Source organism: Centruroides vittatus, unplaced genomic scaffold, assembly GCF_030686945.1.
Source record: "Centruroides vittatus isolate TY-2023 unplaced genomic scaffold, ASM3068694v2 contig_134, whole genome shotgun sequence".
NCBI classification, from domain to species: domain Eukaryota; kingdom Metazoa; phylum Arthropoda; class Arachnida; order Scorpiones; family Buthidae; genus Centruroides; species Centruroides vittatus.
The window spans coordinates 1,383,662-1,409,841 of record NW_027120852.1 but is presented as its reverse complement, the minus strand read 5'-3'; the positions used below and the strand labels follow the sequence as shown (position 1 = coordinate 1,409,841).

Below are 26,180 nucleotides of genomic sequence, written 5' to 3'. Positions count from 1 at the left end.
ATGTATTCTTAGCTTCGCCCACTAAGCCACTCAGAATTCTTACTTAGATGTTCTGCGTTACTGAACACAGCCCATGTTTCCGTTCATCGATTAATTAAACTAAAAATCATTTCCAACGACATTCGATAGTATGGATTAATTTTGTTAACAAAATGTCTTCGATCAATTTTCGACCAACTACGTAATTCGTCGATGGAGAAAACGGCCAACTTAAAAAAGATTCTTCCTTTACACTTTATTCAAATTTCAACCAAAGAAAATAGGGCGTCGGAGGAAGGATTTCGCACTCGACGCCAGAGTGCGGGCGGGTCCGCTTAAACTTACGTGGCTTCCGGGACCGACCCACTTCCGTTTAGGCGTTAGAGGCTCCGCGCCCCGAGTGAGAAGGGAGACGACAAAATGGAGACAGGATTTTATTGACGATAACTATTTGCCGATGTCGTTACATGAGACGACGAGTAGACAATGTTTATATACACACTGCAATCGTAAATCACCACACGTACCGCCGAAGACGAATTTCCGTACTAAAAGCCCAGTGCCGTCCGGGCGTTATAAGGCACTAGATGACGACGCCCGTACAATTATATATATATATATATTGATATTTGCGATTTAAGGAATTTTCCGTCGGCGTGAAATTCTTCCTTCCCGGCCCCTACCGAAATCCCACCCGGATGGCCGCCACTCCGCGCCTCTCTAAGACCCGGAACCGGATAAAAACCTAGAAAGGTAACGGGGCGGAGGGAGGAAAAGCAAGAGGCCGGACGACCCGGCGGCAAAGGAAACGCGTGGGGTACGGGGTGGATCCGTTCTCTCTTTTCTCAAACAAACTTTATTTTAATGGCATTAAAAAATCGGCAGGGAAATGTTCCGGTTGCTCTTTGGGCGTCCGTGGCCGGCCCACTCTTCTTTCCGCAGGTAACTTACGAATACGGTCAAGTGGGGAACGAGAAAGTTCCGTTAGTTTTTGTCTTCGGACGTTCCCGCTTCTTGAGCAACTTGAACCTTGGTCATCATCGACTGCAAGGCGCGCTCGCGCAGCTTTCTCTCCAGCTCCTCCATGTTCTCCTCGTCCGTTTCCGATGCCTGCAAATAAAACAGTCTTTATCTCCTATTCTCCTGGCACGAAATGCAATTACCTAGCGTTCGTTTTGTCCCCACCAATTTCTGGCCTATTCTCCGTTCCGTTATCGGTTTCGGATGCCCTCCTCTCGTGTCGACGTCGCCACCGAGAGTTGGACGGAATACGTCCAGAATGCACTAATTTCCTTCGTTCGCACCGTGTCTTTTCTTCCGCTTTTATTAAGGAGTGATGCAGAAAAAAACCCCAATAATACAGGCAAAAGGAAAGTCTTAATAAAAAGACCTTTTGTTCTTATTCTTTCGTTTCCTTTACTTCTCTCCGCCTCCTAAACCGCGCCTTCCATTTTATTATATATCTCATCTTGTCGTGCCCGGTCAAATTATCTTTTAGTCTAATTCTTTAAAACTTTCCTTGCGAGGCCGATCTATATATTACTATAATAATCGTTATATTGGTGAAAATAACCTGGACGTATTCAACTTAATTTAAGAGACGGACAGCAAAACCGGGTAGGCCGACGGCTTAGTCGTCTATGAACAATAATTCGAATATAAAATTTGTTAATAATTTGCAAGAGTCGTTATTTTCCTTCGCTCTAATTTGAAAAACTACATTTTAACGCCCGTCTGCCTTTCTAACCGCATTCTGTTGTATACTAATCGACCGATATAATAATTTACCTCTTCTTCCTTCTTAACTTTCTTGTGTTTCTTGTGCTTCTTGTGCTTTTTATGTTTCTTATGTTTTTTCTTTTTCTTTTTGGGACTCTCCACGTCGGACTGCACCACCTGACGACAAAAACTTTTTTTTTACATACATTAGATAAGAGTAACCTAAGACTATATCCAATATTATAAAATAATCATAGAAATACCGTCGATCTCGCGCCCAATTGTTATGATGAATATATACAATAAAATTTATAACTATACTTTTAAAATAAATTTTAACAAAATATGGCACGGCTGGATAAATCGATAAGATAAAGGTGATGCCACGCTGGGACGGGTTCCTCTCGGGAGGACTTTCTGTAGGAAATGCACCTGCAGGTGTTAGACGCCCGAAAAACCTTTAAATATATTAGTTTTCAATTTTGTCAAAAACATTAGTTATGATTTCTTCTAAATATTGAAATTTTTAATATTTAGATATAAATATAAATTCTGTAAGCCCCATAATAGTTATATTAAAGCCACGCGATTGCGGGATTAGATCGGGCTTTATTACTGTTACTATTAATAATTAAATGCTAAGTAATTTTGCCTAGAGGTAGGCGTTAAATGCCATCTCTCATTAAATTTAATAAAATTTAACGCCTACTCTAGGCTAAATTACTTAGCATTTAATTGTTAATAGTAACAGTAATAAAGCCCGATCTAATCCCGCAATCGTTTCGCTTCAATATTTATTTTTAACGTTAGATAATTGGCCAATATCGATTTAATGAGATTTACCTCGCTACTTTCGGAACCACTCTTCTTTAATTTTCGTTTCTTTTCTTTATGTTCTACTACAAGAACGGGCGATTCACTCCTCTTTTGCTCCATTTCTCTTCTTTTATCGAGATCTGGTGGCAAATTTACATCGTACATTTTGTTCATGTCATCCGATTCCTCTTGATTTTCATTTACGTCAACTTCCATTACTTGCTTCACTCCTTTTTTCGTAGTTAGTTTATCCTGTGATTTTGAACAGAATTTATTTTGGTCATATTATTGATAATTATACCTTTTATTTAAATTTTCAATTACTATAACAGTACTTAAACGGTACCTTTTCAACGGAGTGGTCCCAATTAGTCACTTTCTTGGATAACTTATGTTTTTCTTCCGTATGATCGGGTGACGACGACGATGATAATTCTTCCGATTTTTGTTCAGTTGGTGAAGCAGAATATTCAACCTACAAAAACAAATTATCAGAAAAACTCCTAACAGCAAGCTTTTAAAAAACTGCTTATTTTTTAATAATTATGCCCATTCAACAATAATAAATTTTGATTTTCCAATTTCAAACACACTTCACACACACATACATAAAAATATTCCCCCCCCCTAAATATTAGTACATTAGAATTGAGCTAATTAAGTTTTTAATTCAAAAGCCTATTATCATAATAACAAAATTATTTAAATTTAGAAAACTCAAACAGCAATTGAAATAAATTTAACAAATATCCTGACTAGGGATGCATTACCAGTAGATTTTTTAACTGATAATTAGTGAAAAATGCATTGGTAAGTGTACCTATAATTTGATAATTTTTACTTGCTAGATTTGAAAAATAGGTAGACAGGTAAAAAGTTTTTTAAAAGCCAAATATTTATTTGTATACACTTTCACATATATTTTTATTTATTAAAGACAGAAAAGTGTTAAATGTTTTTATTTAAACTGTAAAGTAGTTTACATCATTTACCTTTTACTCACAATGCAAAAAATGCAATAGTAATTTTAGTTGAGCAACTTTCAGTTGGCAACACACAACACATTTATTGGAATGCCAGCACTTGCACTGGCAACTTAAAAATTACAGCGTGTTCTATTTTTTATTATTTTCAGGTAGCAAAACTGTTGCTTTTCAAAATATAACAAAGGGAATTTGACCCCACGTTGTACCTCTTCTGGAGTCAAAATTTAAAAATTACTAGTAAACCATTAAGGTTTCAAAAATTTATCATATCTAATCATTTAAAACGAACAGATTTTTGTTTCAGTCGCTTACAAATTTAAGAAAACATGTGCAAAACCCTAAATAGAGCAACCACCAAATAGACAATCTAGATACATGGGTCTTTATTATTTTTTAAAATGATACCTTTGACCTAGGAGAAACTGAGACTTCTCTAGTTTTTCTTTTCTTTCTTTTATCAAATTCATCTGGTGGAGAGATGGATGATTCTTGAGATGACTTCCTTCTTTTGGTATCACTTTGTTTTGGAGGAGGAGGAGGAGGAGGAGAAGGAGACTGTGAAGGGGACTTCGGTTTCCGTTTCGGTTTAGGAGGAGGAGGAGACCTACTTCTAAAATAAAATAAAATCAAGTTAGAAATACTGACCATATTTTAATTTTGAAATAGTTTTGAATTAATTTGACAAAACCTTTCTCCCCTTTTAAACATTCTAAAAATTCATGGGAAAATAAGTATATTTAAAGTGTCTTTAATGAAATGAATATCAATGATTATATTCCATTCATACTACATGGACTCAAAACACTAATGCAAGAATTTTTAATGTTAATTATGTAAGATGTATAAAAATTTTTGACATTTAAATGTAAATCATATTAATTTGGCATATAAGCAAAGATTATTAATGCACAGAAGTTGTATTAATGATTAATCTTGACTTCTGTGCTTTTCACACTTTTGAAAAGTATGATGCACAGGGACAAGACACTACTAATTTGAGATCAAGAACATATGCTTTAAATTAAATAAAGAAAGATGATTATTAAAAACTGCAGCCTGGCATTGTGAGGCTGTCACAATAATTTTAACTCATTATTTTTTTTAATATACATATGTTATTTTAACATGTTTCTTATTGTCAAAATCAAGGAAAGCTATAGTGTCAATTTCTATTTCATTTTAATTTTTTTAAGAAGTTTCTTGTGATGAAGTTTAAGCTAGGAATATAAATTTCTACTATCATTTTGAATCTATCTAACCTCTGACAAATACTGTCTAGGATGCAAATTAGTACATTTGTGTAAATGTTAGAGACAGTAATAAAGGACCAGATCTACTTTCTAAATAACAATTATTTGTTCTTAATGTAAAACTTCTTTAAAATAAAATTCACAAACAACAAGAAATGATTATAAAATCAAACTTGTATTGTAATGACACACACAGTTTTTCAAAAATCTTTTAAAAATCCATCAGTCTCTGAAGTTGCAAATTTTAGAACAACGTGCATGTCCTCAAGGCAGCCATGTCATCCTTCTAGAAGCCTACAGAGAAATGTCAAAAGTGGACTAAGTTTTATGTGAGTGAAACGGTCATCATGGTGTGACTGTTTATTCAGATAGTTGTTTTTTTATGATGTTTAGTTTTTAAACATATAATGTATAGTTTTGTAAAATTGCCAAGCTATTTAGACAATTCTTGTGTCAACATTAACTAATTGGAAATGTATTAAAAATGTCTATTTGCTTTTTTAACCTGACAACACAATACTGTCAGTCTGCTAGTAATTTCTAAAGTTAAAATGTACTAATTTTAAACAAACCAGTAGTAAAATATTTATTTATTTTTGTTCTTTTTACATTAAAAATATGGTTTTATTAATAACTTAATATTGAACAGAGATTGATATAAGTTTAAAAAATGAAACTGAAAAGTAATCCCAACAATAATAAATTGAACTATTGTGCTACTGCTATGTGAGAGCCAAATTTGGTGAAGAAATTTTTGTTTGATTTAGTTTTTCGTTAAAGTTGTTTTGCTAAAATCGTCAAAGATAATTAAACTATTTCCCACAGACTTATTTCCTTGTTGAAGATGACACATCAAATGTGTCACCCATAATCAATGAGTGAAAATTTGACTATTGGCCAGAATGTACTAAACCTCCTAACGAAGTCATGGAAAAAACCCGGGACAAACCCTAATAAAAATGAGGGGGTGACAACAAGCCAGAGCAGTCGTCATCAACCATTTTTCCTAAGTGTGTGTGTTCTGAACTGATGTTTTAGCCATTGCCACTTGTCACTTCCCAAGAAGCCAAGAAAAAAAAGGATTACCCTCCAAACTGAGTTGACAACCTTTCCTCAATTTGTGCAACGATATGACTAGGACTTATGAGTGTTTTAAGGTATTTATCATCTCGCAAACTTACTGTGAGCTCTCTTTCTCAGACAGGGTCGCGTTAGGTTTATCTCTCTATTATCCCTCTCCCTTTAGCAATTGTGCTAAGCTTCTGAAATGACCATGAACTTGTTCCGGAAGCCCGCTCGTTTGATAACTAATGCAATGGCCATCGAGATTTCTGTGCCCGGCTGACACGATGGTGTCAGTCGTGACAAGGTGTCAAGGAGGTGCCAACCTTGCGTTCACAGCTACTATTTATTGTTTAATTTCCTGGCCTGTCTCCATCTCATAAGCTAAGATCAGATCATACATCACAAATAGACAATCAAAACATAGTATAGTATGTGTTTTGTCATGTCAATAAAAAAGTTACTTTAGTAAGAAAATTGAATTAATCAAATTGAAGACAAGTCTGCCCAAAGGGGCCATTATTTATTTTGCGTTCCAGGCTAAAAACACACACATTCATGGCGACAGGCCTTCCTTTTTAGGCTTCATGTCGCCAGTAGTAAAAGAGTCCAGTGCCTGTCCAGCAAATAAAAAGCGGAAACACCTTCACTGGCCGGATGGTTGAAAAGTAAGACGTCCGAGTGTCACCGACTCCTTTTAATTGGATGTTTGTGTTTTTTTAAAGGACTTTTTTACTACTGGCGACATGAAGCCTAAAAAGGAAGGCCTGTCGCCATGAATGTGTATGTTTTTAGCCTGGAACGCAAAATAAATGGTGGCCCCTTTGGGCAGACTTGTCTTCAATTTGATTAATAATAATCTCGCCATCAAACGGAAAAATTAACGAAAAGAAAATTGAAATTGGTATGTTTAATTTTCTTTTCTAAATTAAGAAATTCAGAGAAAACTAACACCACTTTACAAAGCCGAAAACAAACAGCTTTTTATCTGAAAGTCAAAATTTGTTTATTAAAGCAAATGTTTTGACTTGCTTTATGTCATCTTCAGCTATTACACAAAAAGTTTGAGAATGGAATGTTAGAAAACCAACAGAATTAAATACAATATTTAAAATTATAAATATTTAAATTACAAAAAATTGTAACATTTAAAATTATTTATAATTATTATTGAATATACACTGAAGAGCAATTGAATAAGGGATACCTGTCTAATAGCGTGTAGCACCACCTTTCGCCTTGATGATGGCTGCGATTCGTCTTGGCATGGACTCCACAAAACACTGGAAGCGATGGGAAGCCATACCTATCCATGATCCTCAATAATCTCCCACAAATCACGACGATTAGATGGAAAGTGGTCAGAGCCTCAAACATCTCTTTCAATGGCATGCCAGATCTGCTCAATTGGATTGAGATCAGGTGACCGTGACGACCAGAAAAGCATGTGCAGATTTTTGGAATGTTTATCCAACCATTCTGATACAATTCGGGAGCAATGGCACAGTGCATTGTCTTGTTTAAAGACAATCTCTCTGTAGTGGGCTGTCGAGAACGAACAAACTGGAGCAGATGCTCCTCAAGGATATCCCAGTAACGTTCACCTGTCAGCGATGCTGTCATACGTACCAGGGGTCTCATTTCAGTCTATGTGAACAGTCCCCACACAAGAATGCCACCTCCGCCAGCTTGAAGAGTCCCCTGCTGGCAGGAAGGATCCATTGCTTCATGTGGTTTACAGCATACATGTACTCTATCATCAGCATGTACCAAAATGAATCTCGACTCATCACTCCAGGCAACATTTTTCCACATCTCGACGGTCCATTGGCGATGTTCCCATGCCCATGCTAATTGTTCCGCCCTGTTTTGTGCAGTCAGCAGGGGACTCTCGTAGGACAACGACTCCTGTACCCCATTGAGAGGAGATGGCTTTGTATGGTTTGACAGCTTACACCTTGCTGCGCACCAGCGTTAAATCGACAAGTAATCTGTTGCACTGTGGCCCGTCTATCTGCTGTTACAATGCTGGCTAGCTGCCGCCAACCTCACTCATCCACACACTATTGTCTGCAGCAGTTCATCGTGGCAGTGATGGTTTTACCGGAATTGACGTACTCACAGTACATCCTCGACACATTGGTGCATGAAAATCCCAGTGTTTCCACTACTTCCGAAATGGAGTAACCCATTCGTCGGGCCCTGACAATTTGTCCACGATCAAATGCGCTTAGATCTTTACTCTTACCCATTTTGCTTCTGAATATCACTGATACCATTAGCAACACTCCTTATCTTGTTAAACTGCTACTTACCTCATCTGCAAATCACTTTCATGCTTACACACAACTCAAAATTTTCATAACGCCAGCTATCCCTAATTCAATTGCTCTTCACTGTATTTTATAAGCATCTAAAATTATAATTTCAAGATGAATTTAATGTGATAAAACAATACTTTTTAACATAACCATAATAACTTGCAATGAATGACATGTTGAAAGTACAGTAGAGCATCGATTATCTGAACACCAATCAACCAAAAAGCGTTCAGTTGGACTGTGTTGGGACATGTGTCGTGCTGAATCAAACGTTTTTGATACTAGATTAACTTCTAAAGTATAATTTTTTTTGTTTTTATATTTTTCAATATATTTATTTTGTTTGTATAAAATAAAGAAATAATTTTTAACAATACAATAGCCACGATTATTATTATAAAAATTTTCATTAGGCTTAACATCGATGAAAATTCAATGCAAAGCACTGCAATGCAATGCACACAATGAGAAAAATTTCAATATGGGATATATTAATAATATATTTTTTCATACATAATCGGTTATCCGAAAAATCGATTTTTCTAACAACCACAGTCCCCAATTGATTCGGATAATCAATGCTCTACTGTATTGTCATTGGTTGGTAGAAAAGGCATATGCATTATGTAGACTATATAATTATTTTTGGATATATGATAACTTTTCTATAAGACAGTAACTACAGAAAATGTAAAGGATGAGTGCTAAGTAACTAGTGAATACAACTTTCATTTGTTCTATACAGTAAACAACAAATTCTGCATGTATCAACATGTCCGAGTTGAAAGAGTTATTTTGTAGAGTCTTAAGAATTTTCTGTTTCATATGCCATCTACAAGATAATTCACATAATTGCTTATTTTTTCAAAAAACCTTATTACAAGTTTATGCCAAAAAACAAACGTTAAAAGTTGATTATCATTCCTTAATTGAGAATGGCGTCAGGAAGCATTTCATCCAATTATACCAACAGTCAACATATTCTCTAAAAATCAATAAGAACAATATTTCCAAGTCCATTTTTATTCTAATTGTAAAATAATCAATTCAAATAATTACATACTAAAAAATTATAACAAACAGTATGAAGAAAGATTGAACATACTAACCTTGCATACTTCATATTATTAGAACCAAAGGAAGGAGAATTACGACGTCTTTCGGGTAATCTCTGAATCTCTGGAGACGGGGAATGATATCTACCTCTCGGGCTAGGAGGAGGCCAATGTCTCGATGCATATTCTTGCCTATCGTAATTAGGATTAATTCTCTGTCGATGATCGTCGTACATCCATTGCCTCCGTTCGTCTCGAGGAGACCATCTTCTTTTCTCTGGATACATTGGTGACGGTCGGCGTCCTGAAGTCACATTGAAGTTTAATACTATAATACTATTACTTTATAATTTAGATTAATTTTTCTGAAAATTAAAAATTGCACGAAATATCATTCAAATTCAGAACAAAAAATAATGTAAACATACAAATTATATACGCTTTCTGATCAACAGTTTTATTCTTTCTGACAAAAAATAGAAATTTTAATAATTTTGTTTATTAAAAATATGTAATTGTGTAAATGCATGCATTTATGTTTTGCAACATTCATCAAAGTAGAAATGACTTCTTATGAATTTGAGAAAGTTTAAAGTTTTTAAACTGATAGTGTAAAAATTTACAATGATTTATAAAAATTTTATGTGAAATATTTGTTATTTTGAACACATTAACTTTTGGAATAGGAAAGGAAAACAATCATGAACTGCAAAATAATAATTTTGCAGTTCATTAAGAAAACTTTATAGAACAAACAAAATTTATCATGAGACTGATATTTTGGTCCAAGAAAGTACTGTTAGTACCAGATTAACTAACTTCTACCATAATTAAACTAATCTTTGAAACTTTACATCATCTTATTTTCATATTTTAATGTATCAGTCTTTATAATACTTTAGAAAACAAATGTATCATTACCTCTATCTCTCATTCTTTCTCTATCTCTGTCATTTCTGTCCCTTTCTCTTTCATACATTGGTGATCTTCTATCCATTCCATATGGCCTATGTCTAAACCTTTCAGGAGTTGGACTCTGCATTCGTTTTTGTCTCTCAGGTGTAGGTGAGCGGCGTCTCTGTGGCGAATAACGTGCAAATCTTTGTCGTTGAGGACTATTCCTCCAACGTGGTGAAGCTCTAAAAAAAAACGTTGCTAACATTTTTACCAATATTCTTAAAATAATGTTCTAAATTAGTTGATATCGTCACTCTGTCTACAAAAAAAAGTCTATTTACGTTTTAATTAACTATGAATTATAACGTTTTTTCATATTTTACTTTTTTTTTATTTAATATACTTTTATTATATTTAAATTTTGTTTTCGCAAACTTTTATATCAACAGTATTCTTTATATTAACCCTGATTTCATAATGGTCAAGATACCAAAACTTTGCATATCTAATTTTATTTAAATTGATTAATTAAATAAGCCTTTTGGTTTTGGATAATTTAAACCTAATATTTATCACAGTTCAATTAAAAAATAAACACTAACATGTAATATATTCAAAAATTAAGTAAATTTTTTGACACAATTACTGCTCATTAATTAGAATTGGTTTCTAACTAAATTTTTAAACAAAATTTAAAAAAGCAATCTCTGACTATAATTAAGATATTGTGAATGCAAATAAAAAATGAAAATAAAATTATAAATTTACCTATGTCCATAAGGAGGACTAGAACGATTTTTTCTACCAACAACAGGACTGGCTGAACGAGACGAAGATGAACGAGAGGATGAAGACGACGAATGCGCTTTTTGTTTTCTCCTCTGTCGATCATTCCACTAAATTATATATAAATATTTCTTGTAATTCTTTTATCTTAGTTTCTTTAATTACAGATCAAATTTATCATATGTATTTTCATATAATATAATTATTTTATTTCTGGCAATGCTTCTATTTAAGTTTGCAATACGATAAGGTACAGTACTTTTAAAAATAAATTAAAAATGTTAGATAAAATTGTTTATAAATTAATTTCTTTATAGTAAAACAAATTCTAGTTTTAAACTTTAAACAAGCCAAACAAGAAACTAATGCAAAAGAAAACACAATAATATGCAAGTATATAACTAAATAATTTCTAACTCTAATAGTTTTATTTAAGTAAAACAAATATTTAAAAATAAAAATGTTTTGTCATCTTTATATTAATATCAATTTTAACAACAGTTTTAACTGATCACACTGTGTTTTATTAATGTCCAATTTTAAGGTTAAATTTTTTTCAAATAATTTACTTATAAATTTTCAGTATATTTTAAATATAATTACTGTAAGCAAATGAAATTTTTCAAAAAACAATATATTATTATTATTATTCAACATTCTCTATTTAGAAATAATAAATAATATGAAGATTTTAATAAATGCAAACATAATCTGCCTAGAGTTACTGTTGATTCATTTTTATTTTGCAAGATGAAATAGAATAATGTTTCAATTTGCAAAAGAAATATGTTTAACATATCACACAAATAACCTTCAATCTTATATTATATATATATGTAATATTCAATCTTAATTGGAAGAAACTTTTCTTTATTTTAAAAAATTGTATGTATCGCAATACCTTTCCTTTTCCCGGCACAGTTTTTCTTATTGGCGATTCTTCCTCGGAAGAGCTTTCCGAATCACCGTGGCCGTGAGAACGATAGTGGCGCTTGCTCTGTACGGAATCTTTCTTCAGTAATATTTCCACTGACGATTCTTTTTCTTGTCTAGGAGACTCCTTCAAGCAAATTTTATTTTCAAATATTTGTAAAAAATATAATAAATATAATGATCCTATGTAAATTGGATCTAGTTTACTATTCAGAATGCTTTATTGTTTAATATTTTCCAAAAATAAAACTATGAAATTCAAAAATTTTTCAGAAAAAAGACTAAATTAAATGAGCAAGAATATTACTTCTGTTTTACAGTTTCACTTCAAAATCATTTTACTGTTGTCTTGAACATAATGAAATGGCTATTATTTACATTAAATCTCTATATTCTTTTCATATATTTTGTAAGATTATTAAATTTTTAATTCTTCATTTAAAATAATGATATTTAATTATTTTTGCAATATATAATATTGCAACTTTATACAATTATCAAGTTTAAATATATTAAATTTTCAACTCTAGCAGATCAATGAGTTTTTCAATTCTAATGATCTCTTTTTGTAAGCACTGACAAGAAATAATTAGAATTTTTTTAGCATTAAGTTACTAACTTGTATGACCTTATTTTGTGTTTTATGCATATATGAGTATATTGTGGATGATATTGTTTCTCAATTCTTCTAACAATAAAAAAAAAAACAAAACAAATAAAATATCCTCAAAAATTTACAAGAAGAACAGAATGGACTCCTTTATGATTCTGATTGGAATTTAAATTATATTGATAATGACCATTTGTCATTTAATCACAAAATTAATAAATTTGGAGGAGTGAGCCAAGCAATGCCATCAGAGGTAGTTTAAAATTAAAAAAAAGGTGTAACATCAAAATAAAGCATTTCTAATTTAGCAACATCAACAAACTTCTTATTCTAATCTAAGGACGAATACAGAATAGGAAAATTACATATTTCTTGAAAAAGTAAATTTTTATCATCATCTAGAATAAAAAAAGAGCTCTAAGAATAGTACAGAAAAGAAATCATTAAAACATTCAAAAAAAATGAGAAAATTTACATTTTGAAAATGTAACAGAATCTTATTATAATCATCTTAGAACTTCCATACACCAAGAACAATAACCTAATGATAATACAGGGTGGAACACACATGTATGTTCTGGCAAAAAAATTAAATCATGTAGAACAAATGCAATTTAGTAAATAGACTATGTAATACAATTTTCAAATGATTGCCTTCAGACATAATTAAATTCTGTAGGTGTTTCTTCAATGATTGCTTTAATAGGCATATTTCTCTTAGTAACAAAAAACAATAGTATACTTTTGTTAACTTTTAGAACCTAACTCAATGTTTTCCACTAGCCCTTTGTTTCGTATAGCCTGGATTCACATAACATGGCATTTTTTCAGAACGTAACTACCACGTCAAATGAGGGATACCCGTATGTTTACGTACACCTGCCTTTGAGATAGCTGCACCACTCTTGTAGTAACCTCACAAAAAGGTCAGAAGAGGTTTATACTTTATTTCTTAATTGATCAACAACTATGTAACTGTTTACCAGATTTGTCAGTTTGTGCCTCATACAACATTTTAATCTATGACTATACGGCCAGTGTTTTTATAAAATGAAACTATTGAATTTTAAATCGATTACAAGCAAAATCAATATTGATGGCTGACTGTTTTAATAAATACAATGTATTTAAACAAGTCAATGTATTTGAGTAATATTAGATGTGCATTTCAGCATTTTTGAAAGTAAGTATAAATATATACTTAATCTAACTACAAAAAATTTCTAGCAAAAAATTTTACTTACAGGTTCTTTTTTTAAATGTACAATCTCAGGTACCTCTGCTCTATATCTGGAAGAATTACCTTCCTGTTTAATTGAAGAAGTAGAAGAATTTGAACTAGATGAAGATCCTGAAGATGAACGAGACTTTTTCCTGTAACATAAGCATAACATTAATTTGGATTAATTGAAAACAGTTATGTCATTATTATAATCATCCCATAATTTACTATACTTTGTTATTAAGATTTTGTTATATTTGAAGTTATTACTGTACTTGGAAAGTTAGTGTAAATTTTATTTTAAAAAGGGAGCTTAAGAGTGATGAATTTTCAAGAAAAAGTGCTCTTAAATATGTACAAAAGAAAATCAATTATTTTATTGCACTTAAAAGTATACATAAAATATGTAAAACATGAAAAAAAATTACAAAAAATTTGAATCAGTCACTTTCAAAATCTGATCCATCAGTTTCATGGTTTACAAACAGAAAAACATTTGTACTTGCAAATACACAGGCATTCTGTATGGTAAATATCAAAAACCATCTATTAACTTTTATAATCACAGATTTATAAATAAAAATAGAAAATACACAAGATACCAAATTTAGGCACAAAGAAGGAAAAATTATCAAAAAGTGCTAAGCAGTAAAAAGGAGGAAAAAAGTAATTAACACCACCCCCAAAATGATTGTAAACTTAATAAAGAACCATCCTGTATTACTTAAAACAATTCTCTGTGCAAACAACAAAAGGAGGAAATACCTTAACTTCCCAACTCTAGCTATTACTAACACTTTAGTTATAATAAAAGCTTTTGAATTTTTATGAAAACATGCAAATAGTAATAAAAACTGTAACTGACATGAAAAATACAAGGAAAAATTCCACCAAGTGGAATGTATTTAATAAAAGACTAAAGAAAAATTGTTCTCAATCTTATCACACACAACATTTTAAATTATTATTCTACTCTTTTTCATTTTATTTCTTTGTTATAACTTGAATGCATACTTTTTTAAAAATTGTATAACAATGAATGCTTTATCAAACTCTAAAAAGTAATTAATTTAGGTAAAATACATCAATTGCCAATTTTCATAAACAATCCAATTGTTTTGTGCAAGAAACGTAAATAATAAAAATATGTAACTAATATCAATCTTTATTTAAACCTAATTTAGACATGACAAATTCTTATGAATGGCAAAATATTTGATAAAACAGATAACTAATTTCAAAAAAAAAAAAAAAAAAAAAATATTCACATTTAAGACAATTAATCAGTATAATAATTTTATTAAAATCTCTGTCAGTATACAAACTGAACTCTACTAACAGTATTTGATCTTTGTAAATATTATATCATGCCTTAAGTCATCATCCAGTTTGAATTCTATTTTTCAATAATTCTAATCTGCTAATCAATCTATCTTTTCCATTACACATCATCATTATCTGTAAGTAAAACATGTGTCTCTATAACTGTCTTATTTATCTCAATAGCTTTTCAGATTGAAAATCTAGAAATTGCATTGATTGCAAAATATTAAGTGATCATACAGCCTCAAAAAAACTGAAGACAATGTCTATCATAAAATAGTTATTGTAGAAAATCTGTACATGTACAGTACAGATAAAGACAGCTTTATATATACAGGGTTCCTATTCAAATTTTTGTTTTAAATTCTATGACTTTCCCTGACCTGCATGTCCCTTACAATATCACAAACTGACAAAATAAAACAGCATTCGACTTACTATGCACAACGTTACTCCTTCAACTTTTTAGTTGGTTATTTTTTCCTAATTAACTGTTACATAACGTAACATTAACCATTAATAGTAGTTCTTGTTTCAATCCACAACCATAAATCTTTATGGTTTTGAAAAAAAGCTATTACCGTATTTTACGGACTATAAGACGCACTTTTTTTCTTAGAAAAATTGCCTCCAAAATTCAGGTGCATCTTATAGGTATTTTTTTAAAAAATTGCTTAAAAATTAAAATGCGTCTTATAGTCCGTAAAATACGGTATTTATTATTCATTAACAAATCCTGCATAATCCATGTGAAAAGGTATATATTTAAATTTATCCCTTAATAAATTTCCTAAACTTTATAAAATATTAATAAACTGGAAAAAAAATCAGAAATTGTTGTTTTATGTAATTATAATTATTATGCAATAATTAGTTGTTTATTATTATTAATGAATAATAATAAACAACATAATTTAAATTAAATTTATTTATCATTTTTTACACTTTGTTATTTTTTTAATCAGTTGATTAACACCTACCCACAAACTGTGTGTGTTAATGGTAACTGTGAGGTTCCAAGTTGAAATTTCAAAAACTTTTTTATCAACGTTAAATTATTAAGCATATTATAGACTTTTCTCTCAAATTCATAATATGCATAACTAATACAACTGTTTCAAATTGTTACAATGAGCAATTGACAACGAGTATTTCACATAACAAGTGAAACAAGTAGAAATTTGCCTCGCTTAATGAGCACTTCGCACAACGAGTATTTCACATAACAAGTGAAACAAATTGTAAAAATTTGCCTCGCTTAACAAGCGATATTTCGCATAACAAGTGATGAGGAAAGGGGAAGTCCTGAATTGTGCGCATGCTCCATCGGTCTGTGTTTAGCACTCGTTCCCCTAGCATCTTAGTGTTGCCTGCGATCACATATTTTTCCAAACTTGTGTTCAACACGTATTACTTATAAACATCGACAACCATAGCCTGTTATATAATAAACACGCCAAATGATATGCCAAATTCTTGGGTCATTAAATTTAATGACCGATTCCAAATTAAATTTTAGAAATGTCTAAATTAAAAATTAACTATTTTTAATTATTAAATTTAATATGAGATGGAAACATAACTGCCTACCTCTAGTCAAAGTAATTAATTTCTAGTATTTAATTATAGCCTTTACATAATCCAAGAATTTGGCATATTGTTTGTAGTATTTATTAAACATACTAGCTGTAATTTTTTTTTTTTTTTTGTTTTTGCAACTCGAATTCTCATATCAGGATGGTTCATTTCGCGCTAGAAGAAAAGACAATGATGATTCACGCTCTTTAACAGTGTATATTGTACAATTTTTTTTGAGTAAACGTTATACATAAAACATTTGAGCATTTTTTTGGTGTGGAACGCATTATCGTATTTTACATTAATTTCTATAGGAAAAATTGTTTTGTTTAATGAGTATTTTGCATTATGAATAAGACTCTGGAACGAATTATGCTCATTAAGTGATGTTCCACTGTATTTGATCCCCTGGTGTTTTGCAATACCCTCCTATCTGTTTCATTTTATAATTATTCTTCACATACACAAGCAACATTAGTTTTAAAATTAATCTTCACTATCAGTAAAAGATGTAAATGTCTGCAATTATTGCCTGAACATTAAACAAAATAAAAAAAACCACACAAAGCGATCACAATTTATAAGGTCTGATTTTGAGTGATTTTAAAATATAATCTTACAATGCAATAGAATAATAAGTCTTGTATGTAATAAGACTTCTTAAATCTAAAATTAAAAAATAAAAAAAAGTAAAAATTAAAATTATCTGATTTGATATGGTTGTGCAAGATTTAAAGAACTGCTTAAGAACATTATCTTTAGGTATAGTAACAAAACAAAAACTGATGAAAAGCACTTGTATATTCTTTACATTTCTATTATGCACATCCCACTGATTAAAGTCAACATTTCACCGTAATAGTTTTAATATTCTTATTATCAACAGTGTATATTTAAACTGTAAGAGAAAAACTTAATACAATTTTTGGAAATTTGAAACAACTATATGCCTTTAAGTACAAAACATCTGAATGGCATGCATTAACCTAGTGTTTCTCAAACTTCACTTTCTGATAGACCCCTTTAATAAAAGAAAACTATTGGAGGTCTTCTTATAATAGAATTTAATTAAAATATATTTTAAAAAACACTTATTAATATTTTATAATGTTTTTATTTGAGACATTTTCATTTAATTTAAATAATTTTATAACTTTTAATGTGTGTTTTAATAAAAATAAATATTACAAAAAACTTTTTTAATTTGCATACTATAATATGCTTCTTTTCCTTCTATAAACTCACGGATCCCTGTCCACACATTTGCAGACCCACAGGTATCCATAGACCACAGCTGAGAAATCTGTTATCCAAATTATCTGAAACATCTGAAAATTTCTACTGTTTGGCACTACACACTGTGCAAAATTTTTTAATGTTTTCAGACAATGCTTTCAACAATATCAGATAAGGAAAGCAGTTTAAGTATTTCAGAATAAATAGATTGATGGGAGAAGGTAATGCAACACTTGGACAATCTGTCAAGGAAGGATGTCTCCCAAGAAGACACACTGTATGAAACTGACTATTTAGGTATTTTATATTGAAGAAAATCCAGAAAACTCCATGTGGTCAGCCTGTTTGTGATCTCAAAACCTGTGACCAACTAACAATGTTTTTATCCACTCAGCCATTGATAGGCTAAACACATAAGGAAGCCAGTATTAATTACCAAGGTCCAGACCCAGCTTGTTCTGTACTAAAAATTCAAGTATGTAATTTCAAAAATTATAATGTTTTAATGAAATTATTTAAATTGTAAAATGGATGTAATTTTTCTTATTAACTTTTTTAACTATTAACTTAAAAGTTAAATATTTTAACTAAAATAATGTAAAGTAGTATTTTAGAAGTTAGACAAAATAGCTACAGTGGAAAAATAATTTCAATAATACAAAAATTTTCTTTCCATATCTGAAATTTTTCCCTTTTAAAGCATATTTGGATGTTCATTATTTGAAGTTCGTCCTTAACTGAAATTTTTGAGCCTTATAAAAATTTATTCTGAAGTCAAGTTCTTTTTTGCATTTTTGGATGTCAAAAAGTCCATTAATTACTGTCCGTGTAGAAATTAATCACTCATGGCACTGACTTCAATTTTATTTCTGTTAGTCAATATATTGCATTGGTATATTAAGTATATAATTGTATATGTTATCCTATAATGATGACTACACACACTTAAAGTGTTCTTTTAACATAACATATTTTTATATTAACTTATCAATTTCCTGTTGCATAACAAATTGTATAGCAGACCTATTTAATTATATGTATGATATAATCTGCATTTTCCAACCTATTTAATAATAATAATTATTATTGATGATTTATTTTGATTTTATTTTGTATAAAATGATTTTTTGAGAACATTTTGTGTATGCTTAGGAGAAATTTTAAGTCCTGAAAATATTCTGCACCCTCTTTTCCTAAGTTGCATTGCACCACATTACTTTGTGGTGCAATGAATCTTATAAAAAAAAATGTTGCTGCCTGTAGACAAATACATGTAGTAAACAATATTGTCAGCAAAAAAAAAAAAAAAATCAACAAGACAGCCAAGAAGGAAAATTCCTTGACTTTTTCCAAACACTATTGTAAATCCATGATATTGAATCCACGATCCCAGTATCATGCATGAATAGGATTTTTTCAATTTTTCATTGTTTTTTAATAAAAGATAGTGAAATGAAGTTTTTAAACTATACATTGCATTTTGACCTTTGAACAGTGTGCTTTAATATAAGAAAACTAACAAGGAATATATTTAATTGTAATTTTCTGAAAATTTGTTATGTCGCATTCAAATAAATATTGCTTTTAGATCTTTGAATATCATGCTTTGAAGTAGGAAGGTTAACAAAATAGTACAGGTATCCTAAAAATGTTTAAATAAACTTTTTAACCATAGGTAAGTAATCACTTGAAAAAATGACAAATGAAATATGGCAGAATCTCGGTACTCAAACTGTTCCCAACTCCAACAATTTAGCACAAATTCTGGAAAACTAATCACTTGGTACTTGACTGAACAAACTATTGATTAATCATATTTTTATTTTGTCATTCATAGAAAATTATGAAAAAAAATAAAAGAAAATGAAGACACTGCTGATATTTTTGATCAAGATCAACAAAAAGCTTAGATGACGACAATACTTGAATAGTATACTTTCGTTAACTTCTGAAACTCCTAACCCATGTTTTGCATTAGTCCTTTGTTTCGTATAGCCTGGATTCACATAATATGGCACTTTTTTAGAATGTATCTACCATGTTATACGAGGAATACCTGCACTTACAACATTTGTAGTATTTTAACATATTTAATGAAATTGACTTTCAATTGAGTAACAAGATTTTTCTATTTTGCTGCTTTGTGATGCAGTTAAGTCAGAAAGTGACACCATGCATCATGAGAGGGCAGAACTTAAATGCATAAACAAAATTTTAAGAAATTTTAAATGAAACATTTTTGTTCCACTCTTAACTTTCTAATGTTGAGATATTGGTATCATTTGCAATCAGAAGTGTTACAACTTGTAACTGGAGAAATACAATGAAACATATATTGAACACCAACAGATATATTGAGAATCTGATCCTTTGATAAAAGTGTCTTGAGTCACTAATTATTACCATTTATGAAGATGTAAAAACACTAGTAAGGAAGATGAACTCAATGGATATTCTTGAAATTTAAAGAGCTTAACTGTTCTTTAAAAATCCTTTTAAGAATTATTTTAACAGTCCTTTTTTGGAACTAAAATGTTTAAAACAAGAGTAGCTGAATCAATAAGTGTTTTGTAAATAATGTTTGAAGTGCAAATCATAAAAAAAAATCAACAGAAATATAAAAATAATAAAACTGAATTCCTAACATAATATTTAATATTAAATATTTAGAAATTATAGAACAAGCATTAATCAATTTGTCAAAAACTATATATATATATTACTATTTAAAAAACTCTTTTCTCAAAACACTAGCTAAAGGTTCCGATTCATTTTAGCATCGAATGATTTATACCTTTATTATTATTATTTCTTTGGTAAATCTTTTTTTCTATTTTTGTTTGTTTTATATTGTCATGTCACAATTTTCTTCTACAAGTGTAACTAACTGTTCATCAAAAACAACTTTAAAGCTCCTCTTTTGTTGAAGAGACTATAGGCTTGGATTCCACAAATTTCCTGTAAATTTCAGCAGAAATTTTTCCATTACTCCTGCATTGCCATTTCAAGGTTAAACTGAGAGGAAGGCATTATGGCCAAGATCAGTTTTGGCATTCTACCTCATCTCAATGTTCTATGAGATTCAAATCTGGACTTTGACCTAGCCAATCAAACTTTTTTAACTTCATTCTCCTCCAGCCAGTCCTATATAAACCATGAAATATGGCATGGTGCATTCTTGCACTGAAACACACAACTGTTCCTTATACTGATGTACTGCCACAAAATAGGCAACATAAAATTGTCTAGAATATTCAAGTATATACCAGACCTCATTGTTCTATCATAACCAGTAGTCAAATCCATCCCAGGTGGTGGCTCCAAACCATTACCAAACCTCCTCCAAACTGTTGGCACTAAGCAGTCCTGTTGGAACAGTTCCTCAGGCAGTCACCAAACTGAAACTCATCTAGATTGGAACATTATGTAGCAAGATTCACCCTCCATAACAACTCCTTTCAATCTTCCAGAATCCAGGAATAGCAAGCCAAACACCAGATCAAGCACCGTTCAAGCATTACCCAGCTTGTGGATAGCTTCACTGCCATAGTAGCCTAACAAATGCAATTCTCTTTAGATTGCTTTGGTTCCTTGGTGAATGTGTGTTCCTAGAGCTATTTCCATCTCACAAGAAATAGCTGCTGCAGAAAATGTGTGGTTTACGAATACTTCTCACTAGGTTTCTCCAGACACAGACAATTTGTAAGACATCCCAATGTGCTTTTCTGCTGATGTAACTGTCTGCATTTCATCTTCAACAATTGATTTTGGAATTACAGTAGAGAGTCGTTAATCGGAACCCTGGTAATTGGAATCGCCGGTAATCAGAATGATTTTCAGTCAGACTGTGTCGTGCTGAATCGAACGTTTTTGATACTAGATTTACTTCTAAAGTATAATTTTCATGTTTTTATATTCTTCAATATATTTATTTTGTTTGTACAAAACGAAGAAATAATTTTTAACGATACGATAGCCTCGATTTTTATAAAAATTTTCGTTAGGCTTAAAATTGATGAAAATTCAACACGAAGCGACACGCAACGGAGAAAAATTTTAACATCGGACAGGTTAATATATTTTTCGTACATAATCGGTAATCGGAACAAATCACTAATCTGAACAACCCCAGTCCCCAATTGATTCCGATTTTCAACTCTCTACTGTATACTATCCAGAATTAGTCACCCCAGTGCTGAAATCAGAGGAATTTTCTGTTTTTGATTTTGGAATGCTCAATCAACTGGTAACATAACAATATTGTAAGATTACTAATGTGACATCCAACTACTGTTCCACACTGGAAGTCTTATTGGTTCTCTTCTACCAAACATTCTCACTTCAAATGCACAACTACTGCTTCAACAGATCGTTGAAGCACATTTACACTCAAACAATTAACACATTTGCATATGCATGTGTAATTTACAAAACCTATGTAACCACTCAAGTGTCTGAACAATTTTTGTACATAGAAAGTATATGTACCGTACACTAGAGTGTTCCTTATTTTTTGACTTCAAAATTTTTAAATGCCCACCATTTTTTTTTATTTCACTCAAAAACATGTCTATATTTAATTTCTCAGCAATAAATATTAACCCGTGCTGACTTGAACATCAAAAACATGGTGTCAAAAAACAAATCTGGACATACTGCGCTTCACTCAAGCCTGGACTGGTCATTATACATGGAGCACTGTCACTTTATGTCCAGTTTCTGGGTGTGTTAGAAGTATTTGTGCATCTTTACACTAACATTATGTCGTACAAATTACGCAGTCCTAAAGATAGTGTGTTTTTGATAAGAAACACGAAACACTAAATAACTAGAAGCAAATTGCCGTTCAATAGACACGTGTTGGCTGTCTTATTTTACAACATACATGAGGTTAAGCTAACTGTAAGTGAGAGGGCAAATCTTGTAGTTCATGAGTGCATACTTTTTTGAGAAAAAGCAAGGCGGCCATGCATCAAGCTCGATGGATGGCAAGATCAATCTATTCCCTAAAAATGTTTCTCATAAGGTCAGAACTTAAACTATCCATCAGAGAAAAGAAAGCTTTATGCAATATCTCTGTTTGTTGTAACAGTTTACATTAATCCATGGCTTAAGTGAAGTGCAGTTGTAAAAGCTCCTGAAGACCTCTGCTTCTTGAAGTCATTAAAATCATCTGTAGTGATAGATACAACCATTTCTCTAACAGCTAAAACTAAAAAAGCTTAGCCAGCACTTGTATTCATCCAAAGAACAGGCAATTCCTCTCTCTTTGACTTTCAAACTAAAAGTAAAAGGCTGGTAAATTTGAGCAGAGAACATCAACATATGGGAAGAAATTTATTCCTCTGCATGAAGAAACAGCAAATTATTTGGTAAGTTTAATTTCTTTTTACTTATCATTGATTTCTTTCTCATTTTAGAGAAAACAATGACTTTGTATCAATTCAAATTAAAGGATTCTCTTCTTGGCTACTGGATACAAGTTTTCTTCAGAAATGTCCTTCAACATGGACAAACAACACTTCATATTTAGCAGCCAAAAGGACAGTTAACTTGTTAAGAGCTGTAAATGACTATTGAAAGAGTTGTTAAATTATTGCCAGACTTTTGTAGATTATTTATTGACTGTGGATGAAGAACAAAAGGAGTTTGTATTGTGTTGTGTGCAAGACCATCAAACGCTATATATATCAACATCCCAAAGCCTGATGTATTGATACTAATCCAAACTCTCACCATAATTAATCAGGCTATTATTATGCTATAATTAATAATTAGAAACTAAGTAATTTTGGTACTAGAGATAGATGTTAGGCATCATCTCTTATCTAAATTGATAATTTATCAAGTAATTTAGAACATTCTGGAAGAAAAGAATTAGCCCAGAGTGGGACTTGAACCTACATCCTCCACTTACCAAGCAGTGTGCTTGCCAGTTACAAATTACTTAGTTTCTAATTATTAATTATAGCATAATAATAGCTCAATTAATTATGGCAAGAACTTGGATTAGAACAAAGGCTATATCCATATAGCAAAAAAGAAAGATTGAAGATAAAGGTTGCACAGTAGTTTCTAATCTTGTAATTAAATGTTACAGATCAAAAACTTAATAAAACGTTATATTTCTTAGTTATTGATTTTTTACTGTTGCTTAATATTCCCATGTCAATCACTCCTCATATTCAAGTTTTGCACTCAAGTCGGCATGGGTTATCATCAACCTACCTAGATGAAACTTCATATTTGAGTAATACTGAACCAAATGCAAAAAGTCAGGGGGTAGGTGCAAACATTCTGACAAAAATTTTTTGTCAAAATGTTATACCCTAATGAGCATACACACACAAACTTTTCATATAAAATTTTTGATGAAATGATAGATAAAATGTGTAGATTTTGTTAAAATTAACATTAAAACTTATATAAAAATTTTGAACATATTAATCATCCCATCTAGATTTCAGTGTAGTGCTTAGTGCTTGCAAAATTTACCTCGAAGGATACTGATGCCATTCAGCTTCGTGTCTGTCGGGACTCCTATGCTTTGGCGAATGGGCACGGATGGGCGAGCGTTGTCGATGCGGGCTACGAGACAGCTTCCGAGGGGAATGCGTCCTGGACCGGCTTCTTCTGGGAGAATGTGTGCGTGACCTGCAGGCAGGCAGATGGCATTCTTGCTTCTGCTTTACAAAAACAAGAACTATGCTACAATATGCAAACGTCTGTCTACTCTATTAGTATCTATCTACCTTTTCAGGGACTTGTCAGTACACTTGTGTCAGTACATTTCAAATTTTTAATGATTAGTAATGCAAAAATAAAGATCCATCAAGAAACTTATGTAATAAACATATAATTTTATATATCAATGTTTGCCTATGAAAAGCATAAAATGTATAAATACATTTAAATTTAATTTCAAAAAAATATATATATCATATATAAGGATTAAAATTATGCACTTTTTCTGTAGTATGGCAATATTATACAATTCTTTGTTTGTATCATATGGTACAAGAATATATTTTTATAACATAACAGAAAAATTATATTAAACCTGAAACACTTATTCATCTGTAAATCGAAATATACAAATTTTAGAATTAACAGGTTTTGCTGCACATGTCTGTTATAGTAACTACAGTCAATTCTAGCTTAATATTATTGATTCTGACATTATCAATTACTGAATCAATAGTGTAAAAAAAATATTGTTAACCACTTTAATGTGTTTGCATTCTAATTTGACACATTTGTTAATGATTTGTCAAATCATCAAAATTACAAATTAACAAAAATGGCTTTTGCCATCAGGTTTTCTAAATTATCTTCTAAAATGCCATTTTAATCCAGAGTTTACTGATATCATCCAATAATGTTATAAACTGTTTATAAGAAGACTTACAACTGACTACTGTTAAATCACTTTTAAAATTTGAAATGATTTACAAGATAATATTTTTCTTACTGACTGACTATTAATTTGTGTGTAATATTAACCAATGCACCAAGTCAATTTATCCAATATGAATATAGATCCTAGCTATGAATCAGTCTTACTGGATACTAATAATTTTTTTTATAAATTATCATATGACTGCTCACTTGCCAAATCAATTAACTCCACAAAACAAAAAGTATAAAAAAGTGATAATATAAATTCTTTTTTAACATTCCTTTTAAACTTTAAATTTAAATAAACATTGTGGAATGTATTTTTTTAATGTAACAATATATAAAATTAGTTATGCAAAAAATTTGGAAATAACATTTATATTAAGAATTTACAAATGGAGTTAACTGACTTGGCCAGTGAATGGCTCATATTCTGCCAATTCTAAGACTTTTTATTGCTCTAAAGTAGAGATGTCTCTCAGAATACATGGAATCTTACATTCAGTCCAGAACAACAATTGGCAGTTGTCATGATCAGACCACATGACACATTAGTTACTAAGACATCGTTGACTACATTTCTCAACAGTTATATTACTTCAACTGAGCTTTGCTAGTAACAAATACTTAAACTATTTTTTAGCAATTAAAATGTCTTCAAAACAATGTTATGATAAAGAATTAAGATAAAGAAGTGTGTGTGTAAAAAAGCATTAAAATAGATAATGTTGTTGTTTCCATGTTCTATTTTACAGTATGTGTACTTTTTCCTAACATTTTGTTACTTAACAAAACCTAATGAAATTATTTAAAAATTTCTCCTCCACAAATAAAAACTTTAAAAATAAATTTTATTTCAAACTTGGTGCACATTAGAATCAAAGAAACCTAATATTAATTAAATTATCTAATTACTACAAAATCGACAATGAAGTCTGCATCTTGTGCAAACTTATTTGTTTCTGGAAATCTGATCAGAGATGTGACTATACATTAAGTTTACAGCTAT

At 30.9% G+C, this 26,180-nt stretch overlaps 1 protein-coding gene across 5 annotated transcripts in view; it reads right to left on the bottom strand.

Annotated features, from left to right (window-relative positions):
• Positions 1-400: 400 nt before the first annotated feature.
• The window catches only part of LOC136990716 (serine/arginine repetitive matrix protein 1-like), a 97,253-nt gene continuing 71,473 nt past the window's right edge, over positions 401-26,180 (bottom strand). For 4 of the 5 annotated variants that reach the window (XM_067289132.1, XM_067289134.1, XM_067289136.1 and 1 more), the window contains 11 exons: positions 24,269-24,427; positions 13,659-13,788; positions 11,773-11,931; positions 10,854-10,981; positions 10,110-10,327; positions 9,243-9,492; positions 3,906-4,110; positions 2,861-2,989; positions 2,542-2,766; positions 1,768-1,875; positions 401-1,089 (listed from right to left, as the gene is read on the bottom strand). In XM_067289132.1, coding sequence (XP_067145233.1) covers positions 964-1,089; positions 1,768-1,875; positions 2,542-2,766; positions 2,861-2,989; positions 3,906-4,110; positions 9,243-9,492; positions 10,110-10,327; positions 10,854-10,981; positions 11,773-11,931; positions 13,659-13,788; positions 24,269-24,427 — 1,837 coding nt within the window. In that variant the 3' untranslated portion in view covers positions 401-963. The remainder of the gene's footprint in view (positions 1,090-1,767; positions 1,876-2,541; positions 2,767-2,860; positions 2,990-3,905; positions 4,111-9,242; positions 9,493-10,109; positions 10,328-10,853; positions 10,982-11,772; positions 11,932-13,658; positions 13,789-24,268; positions 24,428-26,180) is intronic. The other variant, XM_067289133.1, reaches the window with a different exon arrangement.